This window comes from Asterias rubens, chromosome 9, assembly GCF_902459465.1.
Source record: "Asterias rubens chromosome 9, eAstRub1.3, whole genome shotgun sequence".
Lineage (NCBI taxonomy): Eukaryota > Metazoa > Echinodermata > Asteroidea > Forcipulatida > Asteriidae > Asterias > Asterias rubens.
The window spans coordinates 3,082,076-3,103,405 of record NC_047070.1 but is presented as its reverse complement, the minus strand read 5'-3'; the positions used below and the strand labels follow the sequence as shown (position 1 = coordinate 3,103,405).

General features: G+C 38.3%; 1 protein-coding gene across 3 annotated transcripts in view; it reads right to left on the bottom strand.

The window, feature by feature from the left end:
- The window catches only part of LOC117294996 (prominin-1-A-like), a 44,450-nt gene that overhangs the window by 12,631 nt on the left and 10,489 nt on the right, over positions 1-21,330 (bottom strand). For all 3 annotated transcript variants that reach the window (XM_033777559.1, XM_033777560.1, XM_033777562.1), the window contains exons 4-13: positions 17,991-18,196; positions 16,929-17,049; positions 15,040-15,106; positions 11,872-11,961; positions 10,818-11,026; positions 6,100-6,235; positions 3,889-3,965; positions 2,740-2,843; positions 1,549-1,701; positions 582-708 (exon numbers count right to left, since the gene is read on the bottom strand). In XM_033777559.1, coding sequence (XP_033633450.1) covers positions 582-708; positions 1,549-1,701; positions 2,740-2,843; positions 3,889-3,965; positions 6,100-6,235; positions 10,818-11,026; positions 11,872-11,961; positions 15,040-15,106; positions 16,929-17,049; positions 17,991-18,196 — 1,290 coding nt within the window. The remainder of the gene's footprint in view (positions 1-581; positions 709-1,548; positions 1,702-2,739; positions 2,844-3,888; positions 3,966-6,099; positions 6,236-10,817; positions 11,027-11,871; positions 11,962-15,039; positions 15,107-16,928; positions 17,050-17,990; positions 18,197-21,330) is intronic.

The window sequence follows — 21,330 nt, the reverse complement described above, 5'->3', positions numbered from 1 at the left end:
ATCACAATAAATATTGATTAGATCGGTAATGGATAATCAGTTACCTATAAAATATCACAATAAATATTGATTAGATCAGGTAGGGATAATCAATTACCTACAAAATATCAAAATAAATATTGAAATTAGATACAGCGTTTCATGCATTTGTTGGGATACACCAAGTGAGAAAACTGGCCTGTGACATTACCAAATGTGTCCAGGAGTCAATTTCACTAACAGTTAGGTTAGGACTACTCCCAGGAGATATTTAAAACTTAAGTTAGGACGAGTAACTCGTCCTAACTCTCGAGATAAGAGTAGTCTTAAATCTTTGTGAAGTCCACCCCAGTGCCTTTAACGCTTGCAAACCAATAGTGTGTACACGCATACATGAATGTAATTTCAGGGCTCAAATTAAAGGGGGAAATCCACAAGACCACAGAATCATGTTCCAAATTAATTCAATACATTTCTGACAAATAGATTAATTGGCTAATAAAAAAAACTGTTCAATAAATTCCATTTGATGATGAGAAGAAAAAAACTTCTTGAAGTAGACTCGGCAAAATTAGAGATGAAAATTTTTCCAAAATGGCTACCTCCTTGAAGATGGACTTTGTCTCCAAAGGTTCACAAATAACTTTCTCCGACACTCCACCGGCGAGAAAGCACAGCGTAGTAAACAGCATGACAAAGGCAGAGAAGATGAATGTAAAAGCCACACTCCTAAAACAAAAATAGAAATGGAAATACAATGATAACATTAATAATGCGCTGAACAGAATAATGAGAAACAAAATACAAAGATAGGGTTAAGAGAACAAAAATGTTTCCTAAAAATGACAATAGAAGGAGCATTTCTGATTATTTATTTTCAGTGAAACTTTTTCAGTCAAACAGTTTCAGTCAAAGTTGAGTTTCCCTTAAATTTATGAATTGTATAGGATAATTGTATATTTCATTGGACCCAAGCTCTGGTGTTGTCAGCAGAGTGTGGGTTTGATCCTTGTCGTGACACTAACTGCCTTGAGAAAGGCACTTCGCAAATACGTTGAAAATACTAGAGCAGATGCACTGTCTTAACATTGGCCCACTGAGCTTGCCTAGTCCAGTAGTTAGAGGCAGTTCAATCGAATCCAATGGTCTCTTTAGCAGTAGGTAGCAAGTAGGCCTGGGCGCCTAGAGAAATTTACGACTCAACTTTAGTCACATGTCAAAATTGTCGCGACTTTGACACTATTTACGGCTAATTTATAATTCCCAAGATGCATTGTGCCATGTTTTCGGCAGGCGCAATAAAGTAAATCTCCTGCTGAGAGAATTGAAGGATTGTGTCACTGGTGTCTGATTTCGTTTTGTAAGCAAATTATGTTGTTCACCAAACAGGTAGTTGCAACTATTTTTGTAGTAGTCGTGACGGCAACAATTAACAGAGTTGTTAAAAACGGTAGCCACAAATCCACTAGCAATAAATGGTCCTGACTACAACTTTAGTCGCACTAGTCGCCCAGGCTTAATAGGTTGCACTTCAACTAATTTAAATTAAGATCTCCAATATTAACTTACGCAAGGAGTAGAGTTCCACCAAAGTTCGAGAAGCATCCTCTCTCCGTTGGTCTGTCTCTGGTGTCGCGTCCACACTCCCCAAACAAAATACCAAGGAAGTTACAAACAACAATGATGAGAATTACACAACACAGAGCGATGCCGGCGTAAAACCTACAGACAGTACAAGAGAGTAAATGTGAACTGACAAACAGATGTATGTTTAAAGATTATAGTTTGGTTTTTACCCCAACATCACTGAGTAAAACCTACAGACAGTGCAAGAGAGTAAATGTGAACTGATGAACAGATACAGTGTTGTAACTAGGTAAATTTTAGCGGTGGGGTCTAAATCAATTTTTTTGTTAAATCCACCAAGGGCGAGCGTTTCAACAAACTATCACCAATATGTTTCGTAGGTCCGTCTGATATTATACACATAATGAATGTTTATGAGTGCAATGGTGCGAATATGTTCATGAGTTGAAAGATGGAATGTTCTATTCAACGAGGCGGAGCCGAAGTGAATGGAACATTCCAGCTTTCAACGAATGAACATATTCGCACAATTGCACGAATAAAAACATTCATTATTTGTTTTATATAACATCCAAGTAGATCTTTGTCATTTTGATTGAAAGATACAACTTTCAAAACAAACAAAGCGTAGGCCTACAATTTTTAATTGTGAAATTACACCCGTTTCTCTTTGGGTCGGCCTGTTGGATTCAACAGTCACAATGTGCGTTCTGTACAGCTATTTTGAGACACGCAGAAGCCGAATGCTAGTAATTTTACTATTGCAGTAACACTGCTGCGTTACCAAAGACACGCATACGCAGTGATGTTTTTACTCAGCTTTTTCGTTCCATCCGAAAAGTACTACTGTACGCTGGCAGCGTGCAATGGTACTTTTCGGATGGAACGAAAACGCACGGTGAGTGACTCAGCGTGCAATGGTACTTTTTATATTGCTATCACGTGACGGACAATCCTCCAATCAAATGGCAAGGATCTGCTTGGGTGTTATATAATATGTTTTGTCTTCTGAAGGGATTAGCATAAAACAAATTGTAAATCAATGTCAGTAAGAGCAAGGGCAATATAAACAATCTGTTAAGTATCTCTAAGGCTTTGTCATTTACGATTATGGGTGTCAAGCTTATCTCACTGAGAGTGAATTTTTGTTTTTAATCCAGAGGTTAATTTTACCTGTATTTATCATAGGTCTTAACTGTTTCGAGTTCGGAGTACGCTCTCTGCGCATTAGGACTGCCCGACTCTGGAGATATGCTCTCGATGGCACTGTTGATATCCTGTTGACAGATAGAGAAACTTTCACGTACTTCATTAAACCCATCAGCTATCCTTTTAAAGGCACTGGACACAATTGGTCATTACTTTAGGCAAGTTGTTACGTAAGAGACTGTGTCATGAACACCCATACACAATTCTGAATGGATGTAAGTGGCACAGTGGTACCAGGGTTTGCTCATCTGGAGGTTGCTATGCAAAGGCTTGCCCGCGAACCATTTGACATAGCAACTGTCTCTATAGTCTGAGGAATTCAAATGTAAGCGGTACATTGTGACTAAGCAAGTCATTGTACCAGACATTATTAACATCTAACTTGCAAATGGCTTGTTGATCAGACTGCCTCTAGCTACCGGGCATGTCTCGGTGGTCTAGTTGGTAAGACCATGGAGAAGACACTGCTCTAGAATTGCAAGGGTCGTGGGTTCGAATCCCACCCTAGTAGAATGCCTGTGAATTTGTTCACATAGCTCGGGAAAGTACAGAGTAAACAGTGCTAATACTCAACGGTGTATAAGGTTAAAACCAAAATACATATTCTATCTTGGTTGCTGCACAATTGACCAAGGCGAACAAGGCCAGTAGGGGATCCCCAAACATGTACAGTATAAAAATATAACATGAAAAACTTTGATCTCATTTGGTTAAAGACAGTGGACACTATTGGTAATTGTCAAAGACTAGTCTTCACAGTTGGTGTAGCTCAACATATGCATAAAATAACAAACCTGTGAAAATTTGAGCTCAATGGGTCGTTGAATTTACGAGATAATAATGAAAGAAAAAAAACCCTTGTGTCACGAAAAGTTGTGTGCTTTCTGATGCTTGATTTCGAGACCTCAAATTCTAAACTTGAGGTCTCGAAATCAAATTTGTGGAATATACTTCTTTCTCGAAAACTACGTCACTTCGGAGGGAGCCGTTTCTCTCAATGTTTTATACCATCAACCTCTCCCCAATACTTGTAATCAAGTAAGGTTTCATGATGATAATTAGTTTGAGTAATTACCAATAGTGTCCACTGCCATTAGATGTCGTTCTACTTACTGGTGCAATTTGGTCTTCGAATTCCTTGGTTTGATCTCCAACTGATTCTCTCAGTTTCATAAGCTCATTTGTAAATTCTGCAAAAACAAGCAACCATATTCTTAAAGGGATGCTGCAGTGAATTAAAATAAAACAGTTAATTTTGCTGTCATTTATTTCTGATATATGTATTGAACATCAATAAAATGTGTTTTGTTTTTTCCCCGACATATCTCACTTGCGTAATTAGCGAATAAGTCATGCCCCCCTTTTGTGGATTGTTACCGCCCCCCCTACCATCGATGTCGCGTCGGGAATTCAAACATATCGTCGGCAAAAAGAGTCTGGTTCCTAACTACACGTGCCTAGGTACCAGGCCACACAATGCACACCTCTCTATATGCACACAGCCAGGGGACCCGACGGCTCGGGTTCCCGACATGACGTCACATGAAGGCTTCCTTTTAGGGGCAGGGTGAGTTTCCCTAATCTTTTGAAAACCACTTTTAAAATACTTGCGCATTAAATAAAAAAAAATAAAAAAATATTTCAGGTTTAAAAAGTCATGTTTAATCGTTTAAATTAAAAAAAAAACACTGCAGCCACCCTTTAATGCAAAATGAAATATTACAATATTATCCTAAGATGAGGAACGTAAAATGACTAGAGCAAATATGTGTGATGCAGCGACCAGACACTTCCTGCCAAACCTCAAAAGTGGGTTTGTGGCATTTAAGACAGCACCGAGTTAAATCTGATACGGTTTATCTTTAGTTTTAAAGAGGTCAAAGCAAACGCAACCCCGTTACTCTAACATCCGGTTTCGTCCTGTTCATTGGTCACCGTGTGTTTACGTAATGATTAAGGAGGTCAATGGGTCATCTGTTGTGAGTTAAATTGGATGTGGTCTTTTTTATTCTGTCCCCACACAGTGTTAAAAGATAAACCCCAAGCGGTCTAAAGATAAACCCCCTCCCTGGACGGTCTATCTTTTGTGGGTTGGTCTAACTTTAGCACCGTTCAGACACACAGATTTGAACTCGATCAGGTTGAACCATGAGTAAAACCGACTTTAGTACTGAATGACCTCTAATTATGAACACCCGACTCAACCTCTTGGGTATCATCCCTGGCTATACAGTAGCTACAGGTTGAGCAGCTTCTGACTGGCGCCCCAAAGCTATTGCCGAAATAGGGAGACTGCCAACATTGGACTGGATAGCTCACTTGGTAATTCAGAGGTCACAGGTTCAAGTCCTGCTCTCCTTAAAAAAAATCTTTGGTTTTCACCTTGTCAGTTCCCCTAAATTTATTACTTTTTTGATAGAACTTAGAAAGAAAGTTTTCTTTTATAGAGAACCTAAGTCTTCATTCCAGTTGTTTTCTCAATTTCAATATGCGCAACACAATCAACACAAACCCCCATGGTACTTTTAGTTGGTGACTTGTTGCTGCTAAGCAAGAATAGATTCCTGCTAAGCAAAATGTTTACTCTTGGAATCTCTGTGAGACTAGACTTGTGGACAAGTCGTCAATGGTCTGTCGCAGTGAGATAGTCGAGTCCTGGTGGTGGCGTAATGATTTAGGTTTCCATGATCGAAAAGTGCTCTTGCGAGATCACTACTGGCTGCCAACTACCTAGACCGTAGTCGTGAGAGCAGTAGTCTTGCTGAGGCCAGTGTCGTGGCCGAGCGGTTAAGAGCACCGAATTCAAACTCTGGTGTTTCTGATCAGCAGAGTGAGGGTTCGAATTCCCAGCCGTGACACTTGTGTCCTTAAGCAAGACACTTAACCATTGCTTCGTCCTTCGGATGGGACGTAAAGCCGTTGGTCCCATGTGTTGTGTAGACGCATGTAAAAGAACCCAGTGCACTTATCGAAAAGAGAAGGGGTTCGCCCCGGTGTTCCTGGCTGGATTGGCAGCATATTGCGCCACAGCACCTTGTAAACCATTACATGGTGCTTAAGGATTAGGTCTTATATCTCAAAATTTGCCCTACTCCTTGCAGTGATAATACCTGGCGCTTTGTTTCCTTTGGCAAAAGGCGCGTTATAAATACGGTTATTATTATTATTATTATTATTATTATTATTAGTCTTGTGAGAATACCGCCAGTGTAGCGGGACTCGTAGAGAGAGTCAAAGACGCGAAGAGATCCAGAGACAGACATTAAACGACTTGTCCACAAGCCTATTTGTGAGACTGGCTTCTTGTTGACTATATTCACTTACGTTTGACGGCAGTTTTGCTTTCATTCAAGACCCTCTCTGGGATTTGGTCAAACTCTTGTCTGCCTCGCGTGGCTAGGTCTGTGATGTTGATACGCAACGCTTGGTTGACTCTGTTTAGCTGCGGCTCTATATCAATCTAAAATTTAAGAATCCGAAAAAGAAAATACACCATAAAGGGTTTGGGTACTTTTTGTAACAAAAAAACACAACGTCCACATATTTAAATAAAACTTACACGGCTTACACAGATAATGATGGTAGAAAGCTTCCCTTAAAACATGTATGGGTTGTGTGATCTTTGGCAGGTTAAGCATAGTTCATCTTTCATTAAAAAAAAACAGTGGATGATATTAAACAGTCACACAGTACGAGGGATCATAACTTCACTATTTTCTGACCACAAGATAGATCAAATTAAGCCAACTCTTCAAATGACAGTCCTTCATTTGATGATATTTTACCCACTAATCCGTCAACTTTGTTGTGACGTGAATTATAGTTTTAATTCACTTCCTGCCACGACACAAATTAATGAGAATAATTAATCCATATCGAGCTGGCTACATGTAAAGTTGAAGCAAAGGAAATGAACTACAGGTCACTCTTACGACCCTCTCTTTATCTTAGTTAATTAATATCCATTGAAATTCTTGTGGGACCTTTTAGCAAGAATTATTACTACCACATGCTGTCCCTTTTGTGGATGTTTTAATTACATCTTGCAAAAGATAGTTAATGGCCTGACAGTTTGACCCTAGCAGATTCTTCCTCGACTGGGAAATGACAACACAACAACCATGCATAAAACATGCATATTATTTTAAAGCCGTTATACACTTTTGGAACAGAAACAAAATAAAAGTTCACAAATTTACAAATAACTTACAGGGTTTACAGAAGGTAATGGTAAAAGACTTTTTGTGAAATATTGTAACATGAAATGCTTTACTTTTTGAGAAAACATTAAAACAATTATCAATTTTCAACATCGAGAAATACGGATTATAGTAAACACATGTCATGACACAGCGAATCGTGCAGAAACATGGGTGGATTTCCCGCTATTTTCTCCCGACTCCGATGACCGATTGCGCCTAAATTTTATATATTTTATATTATTATTTTATATATAAGTTGTGATACACGAAGTGTGGGCCTTGGACAAACTGTTTATCGAAAGTGTGCAATGGCTTTAAATATAAAATAAGCAGTGAACAGGACAAACATGAATATGAGAGAAAGAGAGAGTCAGAATGTGCAGGCATTTCAAAACAAGCCTTTCTGGCTTCTGTATGCCCCTATATTAGTTTGCTCCCTTATCCAATACATTATATTTTTTCATTTAACTTTCACTATTTTTTTTTCTTGACCTGTTCTTGACTGTCTTTGACTTAAAGCCAGTGGACACTGTTGGTAATTGTCAAAGACCAGTCTTCTTACTTGCTGTATCTCAACATATGCATAAAACAACAAACCTGTGAAAATTTGAGCTCGATTGGTTGTCGGAGTTGCGAGATAACTATGAAAGAAAAAATCACCCTTGTCACACGAAGTTGTGTGCTTTCAGATGCTTGATTTCGAGACCTCAAATTCTAAACTTGAGGTCTCGAAATCAAATTCGTGGAAAGTTACTTCTTTCTCGAAAACTACTCCACTTCAAAGGGAGCTGTTTCTCACAATGTTTTGTACCACCAACCTCTCCCCATTACTCGTTACAAAGTAAGGTTTTATGCTAATAATTATTTTGAGTAATTACCAATAGTGTCCACTGCCTTTAAATAATTGTACTTCATTTGTTTAGTGTTCACCAATATGGAAGTAAATGTTGATTGAATTGATTGAGTTGACCTGATGACAAACAAGGGAAAGTTTGAACACAACTTCCTGTTGACAGAATTGTTGAGAGGCGATTTGAAATTGAAAGCGACTGCTAGAAAAACATGCTCAGTTGAATCTCCATGGTAACAAACAGATGTTATCTCAAACAGATTTAATCTCAAATATCCTTTGTTGCAAGAGTTTTGGGGACAGACTTAAGAATGCATGGTCCACTTTTTGCTGAAATGTGTGTTTTATTCCCCCCATGCAAGGCCTCGATCCAAGACAGGATTCAAATCGATTCCACAGAGACGAAAAGCATGTAAAAAATATAAAAAAACTGAGCCAATCTGATTTCTGTAAAAGTAGACAATTGCGTTCATATGGGTTTTTGTGTGCACTCTTAAAGACCCACTTGAACAAATATGGCAATAATTGATCTCTTCGCAAAAACTCATTTAAAATGTGTTAATAAATTACGAAATTGAGTTCGATTAGAATTAACGGTTTTAAATTGTTTTTAAAAAAAACAATCATTTTGAATACTATTATCTGGTGTTTTTCAAAAAGATTTGCATAAAGCCTGTGATCACTCCCAGTTTCTCGTTTGTAAGAGCTCCGTTTCATACAGCTGCTTTTGTTGCAGCAGTGTAGCAACCTCCCACAATAGACGTCAAAGTATTGTTATTTGACACACAAAGTCAACAACAGTGTTGCAAATATCCAAACCTTGAGCTTTGGACCTTTAATTATTTTCTTATTGGATATTTTTTTTTTATTCAGAAGTGTACTTAGATCAAAACTATATTTAAATGATAAACAAACATATTATATACCAGTTTAAAAAAACATTCCCTCCAAAACATTTTTACTCAATTAGGGGAACAAAATTCAGGCAACTCTGAGGCAACCAACTGCATTGTATGCAAAAGGAACACTTTGGCAGCAAAAACGATTTTCTCCTAACTGTAACTCACTGTCCCAGAGAAAATAATGTGAATCTATAAATAATTTTCTTCTTGACAACTTGCTCTGTGTGACATACATAACATATAGCTTCTACACTTCCCCTTTAAAGACAGTGGACACTATTGGTAATTGTCAAAGACCAGTCTTCTCACTGGTGTATCTCAACATATGCATAAAATAACAAACCTGTGAAAATTTGAGCTAAATTGGTCGTCAAAGTTGCGAGATAATCATGACAGAAAAAACACCCTTGTCACACGAAGTTGTGTGCAATTAGATGGTTGATTTCGAGACCTCAAGTTCTAAACTTGAGGTCTCGAAATCAAATTCGTGGAAAATTACTTCTTTCTCGAAAACTACTCCACTTCAGAGGGAGCCGTTTCTCACAATGTTTTTCACTACCAACCTCTCCCCATTACTCGTTACCAAGTAAGGTTTCGTGCTAATAATTATTTTGAGTAATTACCAATAGTGTCCACTGCCTTTAAAGGATTTGGGTACTTTTTGTATTACAAAACACATTGTCCACAGATTTACATTAAACTTACACCATTTGAAGATAATTTTAGTTGAAAGCTAACCTTAAAATATTACTTGCTGAGGTGCTGTAGTTTTTGAGAAACGAGTAAAATAATGTCATGAAAACAATTTTTTACATGCTGAAAATTTTTCGTCTCATGATCACTGAGACAAAAATTATTTTTGTGGCTTGTTTTACCAATTTCTAAAAAACTACATCACCTCAGCAAGTAATATTTTCAGGGAAGCTTTCTACTATCTTTAAACAGTGTAAGTTTAGTGTAAATCTGTGGACATTGTGTTTTGTGTCCTACAAAAATAACCCAGACCCTTTAAAGAAAAAACTCTGAGTAATTTATAATAATAGTTTAGAATAAACTGCTAACATGTGTTTAGTTCGTTTATTTGGCAAAGCGTCAACAGGATAAGAGTGTTTGTGTATGACACGGACAGACGTCAACTATGGACTAGTGTGAATTCAACACCCCAGCTGTTCCAGAATCATCAAATATTTGTTCTAAAAGCGTCTCAATTATTTGGCATTTCCTCAAAAGTACAATCAGTTCTAAAAAGACGTAAGGATATAAACGAGAAAGATTTGTTAAGAGCTATTTACTGCTAAAAGCAGCTCTGTAGACCATTTGTTTCTTTAAGGAACATTACAAAATTGGTTTTGCTAGCAAAAAAAGTTGCTGGAAGTGTAAGCACGTTATGTAATCCACCATATACATAAACTGACAAACCCGTAGAAGTTCGAGATCGATCTGCCGTCTGGGTCACGAGAAAATTGTGAAAAACCAATTACAAATTTTGCAGTGCATCGATACCAAAACAAAAATGACTATAAAACACTCACTGACATGACTGAGCGATAACCTCAAAACGCTAAATTTGATTATATTCATCAAATATGACATTTCAGACAGAATTATTTCAAGGGGTGTTTTCTACTATCATCCTCATTAGACCGTGTACGTTTTATGTAAATCTGTGATCTTCACGATTTTTGTTTCTTACCAATTCTGTAACGTTCCTTTAATCAAGACACAATAAAGAACAAACCTTAACAAAATTGTTTTTATGTGGCATGTCTTGGCCGAGTATCATATTCAAGCTCTGGTGTTTCTTATTAGCATAGTGTGGGTTCGAGTCCCCGTCGTGACACTTGGGGAGGTAGTGCTTTCTGCTCTACCAGCCAGGCTTCTTATGGAGAAGCCTACATCCATATGGACTATAAAGGGGGTAACCCTGTTTCAGCCCCATGAGTAGGTGGCAACGGCCCCTGGAAAATAGTTGACTTGCAGCCAACATCTTGAAGTGGCCTTCAGGCATCGTGTGTCTGCCCCCCCCCAAAAAAAAAAAAAAAATAAATAAATAAATAAATAAATAAATAAACAAATAAAATGACTTACAATTCTGAAATCTGCAGCTGTTGTTAAGTCTTCTAGTCTCACATCGTCCTTTGGACAGGGTTGACCAGGTTGGCAGGGAAGTAACTGCAATGTTTCGTTGATCATCATCTTTGCCATCTCTAGAGACGCTTGCAGTTCGGCTGCTTTCATTATTAGTTCCTTGGTCGAGCGGTTGACTGCGGCTAAATTCTCCTGTAGGCCTGAAGATTCTGAGAGAGAAAGTAAAGGAACGTTAGTTTAAAGAGTGGTGCCAGAGAAGTTTAAAGGATTCAGGTACTTTTTCGAAATGCCCACAGGTTTACATTAAAACTTACAGGGTTTGAAGATAATGATAGTGGAAAGCTTCCCTTCAAATATTACATGTAACTGATGTTGTGTAGTTTTTGAAAAATGAGTAAAACAAGTCACAAAATAGTTTTTTTCTCAGGAAGACGAAAATTATTTTTGCATGTTAAGTCCCATTATAACCAGTTATGATATTATACCAAAACCATAACTGGTTAATACGTTTTTACATGCTAAAACTGAGATGAAAATTATTTGTTTTACTCATTTCTCAAAAACTACAGCACCTCAGTAAGTAATATATTCAGGCATGCTTTCTACTATCATAATCTTCAAACTTTGTAAGTTTAATGTAAATCTGTGCACATTGTGTTTTGTGTTAGGAAAAAGTACATAGACCCTTTAAAGAGGGGTAGGGGATGGAGGACGGGGGCTAAGGGGGAGGGCAGCAGTTGGAGAGAGAGAGAGGGGTGGAGGCAACAGAGAGTGAACTGTCACTGAAAGAGCTCAGATAAATAGTGGCACATTCAAATTTTCCAAACTTGTGTAAAATTCTTTGGTTTGACTTGTGTCAGTGTGTTAGTATCTCAACTTGATTTTGTTAAGAGTTATCTCATAAAAGTCACACACGCAAGAGGAATCATGCGTATTTCTTTTTCTTTTTTCTGTACTTTTTTTTGTAATTAATATTCTTTGTTAGACGCTTTGAGACTCTTGTGTGAGGCACTATTTGTTATTGTTATTATTATTTTCGAGTTGTGACTCTTACCATCAGCCAACATGAAGATCGACTCAAGCGCTGGGTTGACCTTAGCTGATAGAGCTTGATGGATCACACCACCGACCTGATCACCAACATCTGTTAAACAATTAAATTATCATAATTAGTTTGTCATCATTAAAAAACTTGAGATACAAACTGTTTAAAGACACTGGACACTATTGGTAATTGTCAAACACCAGTCTTCTCACTTGAAAACACCCTTGTCACACTAAGTTGTGTGCTCTCATATGCTTGATTTTGAAACCTCGAATTCTAAACTTGAGGTCTTGAAATCAAATTTGTGGATAATTACTTCTTTCTCAAAAACTACTTTACTTCAGAGGGAGCCGTTTCTCACAATGTTTTATACTATCAGCTGCTCCCCATTGCTCGTCACCGCTTTTATGATAACTTATTAGCATAATTAACATAATTGTATTTTTTTTTCTACATCACTGTATGCATTCATTACATATTTTTATACAAAGGAGTAATTCTCAAATCTTTGCAAACCCCACCAAAAAAACTTCAAAATGTTGTCCTTTAAAAGAAAACAGTTTGTCTGAACCTAAAAGTACAACTTGGTCAGATTCCCTGACTTCTACGATTAAAATCACTACTGCCTCTTATAAAGCATTAGCAAGACCAGCCTTTTTTCTTGGCATCTTGTTTGCCTTGTTTGGATTTGACAAGATGAACAATTTAGATAAGTACACCATCTGTACCTCTCAGTGATGAGGGGTGAAAGGGAAACATTCCCCCCCCCCCCCCCCGGGACATCTAGGGAGAAAAGCCCCCAAAAGCTCCCTTAATTCATTCCGATTTAAAGGATGAGCTTTCACACAGACCTTGGGGATGTTTATGATTTGGCTCTGTCCGAAGTGATCATGAAGACAAGTACAAGGATATCCTTAAAGGGAACTGGACATGTTTGGTAATTGTCAAAGTCCAGTATTCTCACTTGGTGTATCCCAACATAAGTATAAAATAACCAATCTGTGAAAATTCTGACTGAATTGGTCATTTAATTTGCAAGAGACTAATGAAAGAAAAAACACCCTTGTAGCACAAATTTGTGTGCTTTTAGTTATCTAAAAATTGCGTCAGGCCTGGGGTGGCTTTCACAAAGAGTTAAGATAGTCTTATCTCCAGTTAGGACGAGTTACTTGTCGTAACTTAGGACTAGCCTTAAGTTTTGAATATCTCCTAGGACTAGTCCCAAGTAAGAATTAGTCCTAACTCTTTGTGAAATCGACCCCTGAAGACTTCAAATAATTGAGTGAGAAATTACCTCTTTTCCCAAAATCTACGCTACTTCAGGCCTGCTGTTGAAGTGTACCAATATAGAGTAATAAACAACAAGGGAAACTGACTGGTTTAAATTTTGTAATAATTTTGGGTAGAACAAAAAAACTTTAACCACGGACTTCAATCTGCGTCCCGGCATGCTGGCACTCTACCAACTGAGCTATCTACCTGTAATATTGGCGTTCTTCCTATTTTGTCAGTATCTTTGTTTCGGGGTGCCAGTCAGAAGCCATACAACCTGTAACAGCTGTGTAGCTAGGGATCACACCTAAACTTACAATTCAACCTGGGAAGCGGCACTATAAGGATCCCCTTATAAGGGGATGTGACTGGGCCCCCAGAACAAAGATGTAGACACAAAAATAGAAATACCGCCAACTGATCACTCAGTTGGTAGAGCACCGGCTCGTTAACTCCGCTCTAGTCAAGCTTTCTTTGTTCAACCCAAAAGTGTAATAATAATAATATGAGCATTTCTACCCGCTTACAATTTATATTTAGACAGTATCTCTTTGGGATTTATTTCAGCAGGATATGGAGAAAACCTGAAGGGGTACCTGGAAATTACAAACAGCTTTTGTATACCAATTACCAAAAGGAGTGAGTCATAAAATATCATGTTGTACAGCAAATGTACATCTCACCTGTGAAGGTAGAATTCTCTCGGCGTGTATGCTTTGGTCGGAAAGGGCAAATGCACCAGCCGTCGATTTCACCAAACTCTTCCTAACTTAGGACTAATCTTAGGACTTAGGATGGGTTCAGTTCCGTATCCAAATACGTAGGACGCATTGAACTCATCCTAAGTTAGGACGGGTTACTCGTCCTAACTAGAGTTAGGATTGATCCTAGCGTTTCGTGAAATCGGCTGCAGGGCATTTTCTCCTTGGTAAAGGGCACCCTGTGAGGAAATTGTAAATTTCTACTGGCCAGATAATTTAAAGAGTACTGAGGCAATGACCAGGGGCATGGAGGCAATCGCCTTCGTTGCCTTCAGGAAGTATCAGGCCTGAGTCTTAAATTTTGAGTTTCTGATCGATGTAGGAAATCCGTTGCGCTAAAGTTAAGCCCAGTTCATACTTCCTGCGAATGCGAAGCGAATTTGGTGATGCAATAATCAGCTTGCACTGTCTTTCCAAATGTGACGCAAGAATATTAGCTTCGTACAAAGCATTCTCGGTATGTGCTTAAAGGCAGTGGACACTATTGGTAATTACTCAAAATAGTTATTATCATAAAATCTTTCTTGATTAAGAGTAATGGGGAGAGGTTGATGGTTTAAAACATTGTGCGAAACAGCTCCCTCTGAAGTGACATAGTTTTCGAGAAAGAAGTAATTTTCCTCAAATTTGATTTCAAGACCTCAAGTTTAGAATTTGAGGTCTCGAAATCAAGCATCTGAAAGCACACAACTTCGTGTGACCATGGTGCGACAAGGGTGTTTTTCTTTCATTAATATCTCGCAACTTCGATGACCGATTGAGCTTAAATTTTCACAGGTTTGTTATTTTATGCATATACGTTTAGATACACCAACTGTGAAGACTGGTCTTTGACAATTACCAATAGTGTCCAATGTCTTTAAGCAGCTCTCTAAAATTGGGCCCTGAGTGAAAACAACTACATAGAAGGCTTCTTTAAGTCTCTTGAACAACTTCGTCTTGTAGTGTTCCATTTTTGGAAGGTTGTTTTATCAGCATGGAAAACTCCTGACTGTGTATCACTCCCCTTATTCAGTCAACTATTTCGATACTTTTCAGATTAGCCCGACTAATCCCCGTAAATCCCAAAGATCCTCTCGAACGAAGGAAGTTTTCTTCTGGTGAAGGCGTTGGTAATCTTGAGACATCTTAATAAGGTACTTACTGTCTAGGTCATTGACGATCAGACGGAACACATAGCCAAACTGCTCAAAAGCCAGAAACTCAAACTCCTATATTGGAAGGAGGAAAAATGGCCAAAACAGGAAATTAGTTAATTAACGTTGGCAGGCCTGTACTGCGTAGACAACTTTGGTACTTATACAATATTTGTCAATAGTACTTACAATTACTAACTCTCCATCTGACAAATGAATAGGGTCTAATGTTGTCAAGATGCAATAGATGTAAATTTGCATCGGGATAAAGAATGTTCATTTTGTATATCGTTGGTAAAACCAAAATGAATTAGCATCAAGATGGTTCAGAACAAAAAAAATTACTCAGCTGATACAAAACTCGCTTAGCAGAAATGGGAGTTGCCAACCAAAATACCATGCAATGTACTTTAATTGTCACTGGTTCCCACAAATTGTTTTTGCTCAGCCAGTGTTACTTAAACTAATAAAACTTTTGTTCATCTGTCAATTAAGCTCATAAATTTACAGGGACTGATTATTATTATTTTATTTTTTTTTTTTTTTGGGGGGTGGGGCAGGGGATCACAAGACGGCAGGACTTGTAGCTCTAAATCTTTACTAACTGGAGATAAAACTAGTCTTAACTCTTTGTGAAATCCACCCAAGGCCTGTGACAATAGCGCCTACAATGCCATAGGGTGTTTATGATTGACTCACTTTTGATTGTATTTTATTGATTATAAATAATAGCAAAGGAAATTTGATAAGTTTGTGGTTAAAGTGACCCCTGTCATTTTTCATCTGAATGTTTCTGAACACAATAGAAGCCTCATGGGCTAGTGTGATACTACGTATGACCTTTGGACAACAACTAACAGCATGACGTATGAGTCACCTACAGTCTCCCCCCCCCCCTTTTTCACTGCTTTTGAACACTCCCATTATAGTTACAGGATTGGGTTTAATCGATTTTTAACTTGAAACCATTCACATTTAATCAATTTTCCCGCAAGAAAAACGATGCTAAATTAATAAGAAATCACCGCCGCCGCAACTACTAAACGTTTTCTTCCATGATGTTGAATACAATATGCTGCTCTGGCAGTAGGGCAAAATCGACCAATGAAAACATTCGTTACGCGCTATATGGAAATTCAATGGCCAATAGAAACACCGGTCTCTGAAACTGTGGCTTCCTCCCCCTCAGACATTGGACAAACCAGACGATTTTATAAATAAGAAACTAATGTTTTCCGCTTGGAAAGTAAGAATGAACAGTTAAAATTGTCCCCTGGATACTCTGACCCACTTGGAACGGAGTTTGCACGTAGCCTGGAACTTTTGTCAGTCGAAGCCGGGAATAAAGACAACCATTTTTAAAATTCATGTTTTGGTTATTTAGGCCCAACCAAGTCTTAAAAATCACACATTGGAGGAAATGGATTTTAGTTACACATCCACCCTTACTTTGCTTTTTAATCTGCAAAACCATTGTTAACCACCTACGTTCCTCCGCGGTTCCGCCGGTCAGCTCATAAGCTGGACCTTACAATGGCCGACCGGTCGCTCCGCGGAGCCCCCGGAATATTCATGTTTATTGACATGTAAATGAGCCGTCGTGGCCGTGGACCTGCCCGGTTGCTACGGGTTCTTTTGTTACAAAAATCCGCGGACTCCCGCAGAATGCACGCGGAATGGAACGGCTTGGAGGTTTTGACAAGGCGCCTAAGTCCTAAGATTAATCTTAAGCTAGGAAGAGTTTCATGAAATCGACGGCTGGCACTTTATTAAGGCCAAGTGACCAGGGGTAATAATTTGAAGCGCTGTGGGACACCCTTCGGGTGAGAAAAAGCGCTTATATAAAAACTTAATATTATTATTATTATTACTGTTATCATTATTACAATATACCTACCGTGAATGTGTGATTAATGTAGCTTCTCACATCCATAATATTCGTGTCTACTGTATCATTGATACCTTGAATGGCTGTTGACATACGAGCATTAGCCATGAAGGCTCCAACCAAGCCCAGACTACAGGAAAGGAGAACAAAGAAAACCCTTCAAATGCCATATATTACAGTTTGCTTCTGAGCGGTTAATTTTTGCGTGACACTGTAGATCTCTCTCTCTCTCTCTTTGATATTTTAATTTTTTAGATATTTTACTTTTTCGCATTTTTCAACTTTTCACCTTTTGTGATGAACATTTGATTTGAATTGTTTTCCTACTTGTTTTTCTTTTCGATTTTGTTATCCTTCTTTGCCTTTGTAAATCCAAGATGCAATTTGGTCGTTGGACCACAATTGTCTTTATGGCACTGGACAGTATTGATAATTACTCAAAATAATTGTTAGCATAAAAACTTTCTTGGTAACAAGCAATGGAACCGTGTTGATAGTATAAAGCATTGTAAGAAACAAATCCCTCTGAAGTAACGTGGTTGTCGAGAAAGAAGTAATTTTCCACTAAAATATTTGAATTTGATTTTGAGACCTCAGAATTAGATTTTGAGGTCCCGAAATCAAGCATCTGAAAGCACACCACTTCGTGAGAAAGGGAATATTTTCTTTCATTATTATCTCAAAACTTCAACGACCATTTTGAGTTCAAATCTTGTGCTTGAATTGTATGTTGAGATACACCAAGTGAGGATACTGGTCTTCGACAATTACCGAAGGTATCCAGTACCATTATTTTGATTCGGGCTCATCCGTGTTCCTGGCTGTGGCTACTGTATGCGCCATAGCACCTTGTAAACCCTTATAAGGTGCTAAATAATTGTGTCTCATAGTTCATAACTTAATGACCAATCTTTCTGTATAACACTAAGCGCCTTGAGTACCTTGTTTGGTAGATACATGTACATGTATATACTGCGCTATATGAGACTCCAATATTATTATTATAAGCCGTGTGTTATATTACCATTAATAATAAAGCTACAATAAACTTTATATTAAGTTCAATCTTACATGATCAGCCCCGTTGCAAGGCAGAGAAAGGTTGCAAAGCAGACACGCCTGCACGTCGTGTTGTACTTTTCACGCTGCAGCATCTTCCCGCCGCAGTTCTCGCAGCAACGGCAACAGCAGAAGATCAGGCCCGTGATTGGCATGATGATAATGAAGAGTATACCAATGACAAAGCAGATGATGAAACCCGCAGAGAAATTAATAAACTGTAAGGAAGAAGACATCAAATAAATATATTAAACCCTGATTCGATTCTACTGGTGAACTCCTAACTGACCCTTGCCACAAAACACCACGGGAGGCTCTTGAGACTAAGTCAACAACAGTACACACATCACTTTCAGTGCACTCTCTTACCCAATTGGCTCTTGCCACAAAATACCACAAGAGACTAATGCCCATGTCAGATGCAATTGTGTCCGCCATGCAATACTGTCCACTCCGGACACTTATGCATATGCAATCGTGTCTGGGGTTATCCAAAAAACGCCCGGCGGACATGTACATGACTGATGTATGTGCGCGCATAAGCAAGCGTGCATGCACTGAACCTACGTGTATGCAGCATGAATATTCACGTATTTTATGATTGCAGCAAATACCCAACAGCCGAACATTTCCCATGACATTCATGACATGCACTTATGCTTGTAAAATAATGGCGAACTTGTTCCGTCGTCCAAGGGCGTTTAATTTACTGCATGGACGGTTTTGCACCGGGGGGCGGTCACAACTGCATATATGCAAATGTGTCCGGGCAGACCCAATTGCATTGTGCAGCAGCGTCCAGGCGAACATGATTGCATATACAAAACCGTCCGGCGGACATTATTGCACATGCAATAATGTCCTCCGAATAGTATTGCATAGAGGACATAATTGCATGCGACACCCACACTATTATTATTATTATTATTATTATTATTTATTCGGCAATTCACATAAAAATACAAAAATACAAAAATTTTATACGTAAAGGATAAAGCTCTTAAAAACATAAATAGGCCTATATAAATATAAACATCTGGATTGGAAAATATTAAAAAGGGGAATACATGTACATCAAGATATAAAAAAGGAGGACAGGCAGTAAAAGAGAAGACAAAGTACTACACGACTGAGGACAACAAAAAGACATCAACAATCCAGGTTTGCCAGGACTGACAAAAGTGCCTGCACTGTCACCAAGAGGTGTGTCAGTCCAACCTGGAAGGACAAGAGACAAACAATTACACATAATAACCAGGCTATTAACTACACAAGCTATTAGTGCACTCTCTTGCCCAATGGTCCATGCCACAAAATGGCACGCAGGCCCTGAACATTGCTCTTGTAGGGGTGCGGCAATGTTCCTCTGGTAATGTAATGAGGACAAGTTTTTTTTTAATGAAACCTTTAAAAAAAGGACACCTTCTCCATTTTGATTTTTTTTTAAATAAAGTACAACGACTTTTCCTCATTACAATATGAAAACGTCCTAAGGAATGTAAAATTTTGTTATTGTTCTACTCATAAAGTTAATGTACATATGTATATTATAGGCCCTACTGTATCAATCTGAAAGTGAAAAAAGATCTCCCAAAATGTCCAGATTCTCAAACCTAAACAATACTTTTAAAAAATTTAGCTGCTTAAATTTACCTCATTCCATGACCCCAAAATCACATTTAGTGTTCTCTTTGCGCCACCCATGACTCAAAAAGTAAAATTTACTGGATTGTTTTGTATCTCATAATATACAATTCAGAAGCATTTGGGCAATCTTCCAAAGTTTTCCCACCATTATGCTATCTTTTTCCGCACCATAACACTAAATTAATTCAGATAAGGAAGGTTGTTTAATTCTTCCAAACAACAACAACACAATGACAAATATCTGAGGAAGTCGTTGCAAATATCCTGTTAGGCAACGATGTCATCTGTATTCGGATGCATAATGACCCGTGACCTTAAAGGTATTCAACAGAATTGTCATGTAGCCATGGTCATTGGTAGAGCTCATAAAATAGTTATATTATTATTATTATTATTATATATATAGGATTTGAGGCATATTGCTTGGTGAGGTATCAATATATTTTGGTTTGCGGTAACACCATGTGTATTGCCAGGTAGAGTTTGTTCTTTAGAGAACTGTTGATTATGCGGAGAGGATTTTTTAGATTTTTCGCGAGACTTCTCAGTTCTAAATAGAAACTGTCCTGCTGTTTTTAAAACTACTACTTGGGCGCAAGGTAGAAAATCGACTGGTCTACTACTTCAGCTAATAGGATTTTTCAACTGCACTACTACGGAGTGAGTTCTTAAATTGGTCTCCCCATTTCGACTAGCTTGCTCTAGTCATCGCGTGGTAGAAATGCAATAATTATTATTATTAAGGGAATCAATGTGTGGTGAAGACGTTTTCAACAAGTGGTTTAATCCCAAAGAGGCCTGCATGGTTCTTGAGAATTTTACCGAGACGAAGTCGAGGTAAATTATCAAGAACTAGGCCTTGGCGGGTTAAAACCACTAGTTGAAAACCAATTCAACACTTTTGGTCAAAAAGTAAAATAAATGCAAAAATTATAATTGTTCAATGATTTCTTTCAACACAACACCCCTCCAGCTATGAAATGGTAAGGCCCTCCGCCGCCCTCGGGTAAACAACTCCTAATAAGGGAATGCTGTGCGCGTGGCGTGTATCGCGTGATGTGGCACAACTGTTTCAGCTGTTGCTCTCGACCAATAGGAATGGAGAAACTGTTTTATAAGCACAGGTGCAAAATTGCGTGTCACGCCCATTTTTCAACACTTTTTACCAGTCATAAACAAAGGTTTACACACACCCACGTGACGCGCTCTCCACCAACAGGAATAGCGAAACTGTCCAAGGTATTTATGAACATTTGTTCATAATTTCATACAAATTAAAATGTGAAGGAAAGTACAGTATGGCAACCGATAGGTTGAATAAACCCTTCCCATGAAACATGCTGATTGCATTTATGCTTGGAAAAACAGACCCTATTGTTTGCCAAATGCCCTAGAGATCTGCACTCAGCAGACGAACAATCAGGCCTGCGTCACGCAGCCATTAGCCGCTTACAAAACAACCCGATGGTTCCTCATTTTGCCAACCAAAACGTTAGTGCGCACATGCTCTGTGTAATTTATATATTTCATGGGAAGGGTCTATTGCACTTTACATGATGTACAATGGTATATAAACTAGGAATTGAATGGCAGTAAAAAATACTGTTGCAGACAGTGTCTGTGTTTTGTTGACTCTGGTTGTGGGGGTCAGAATAAAACAGTGAAAGCAATTTTTAGCAAAAAAATGCATGGTCCTTAAATTGTG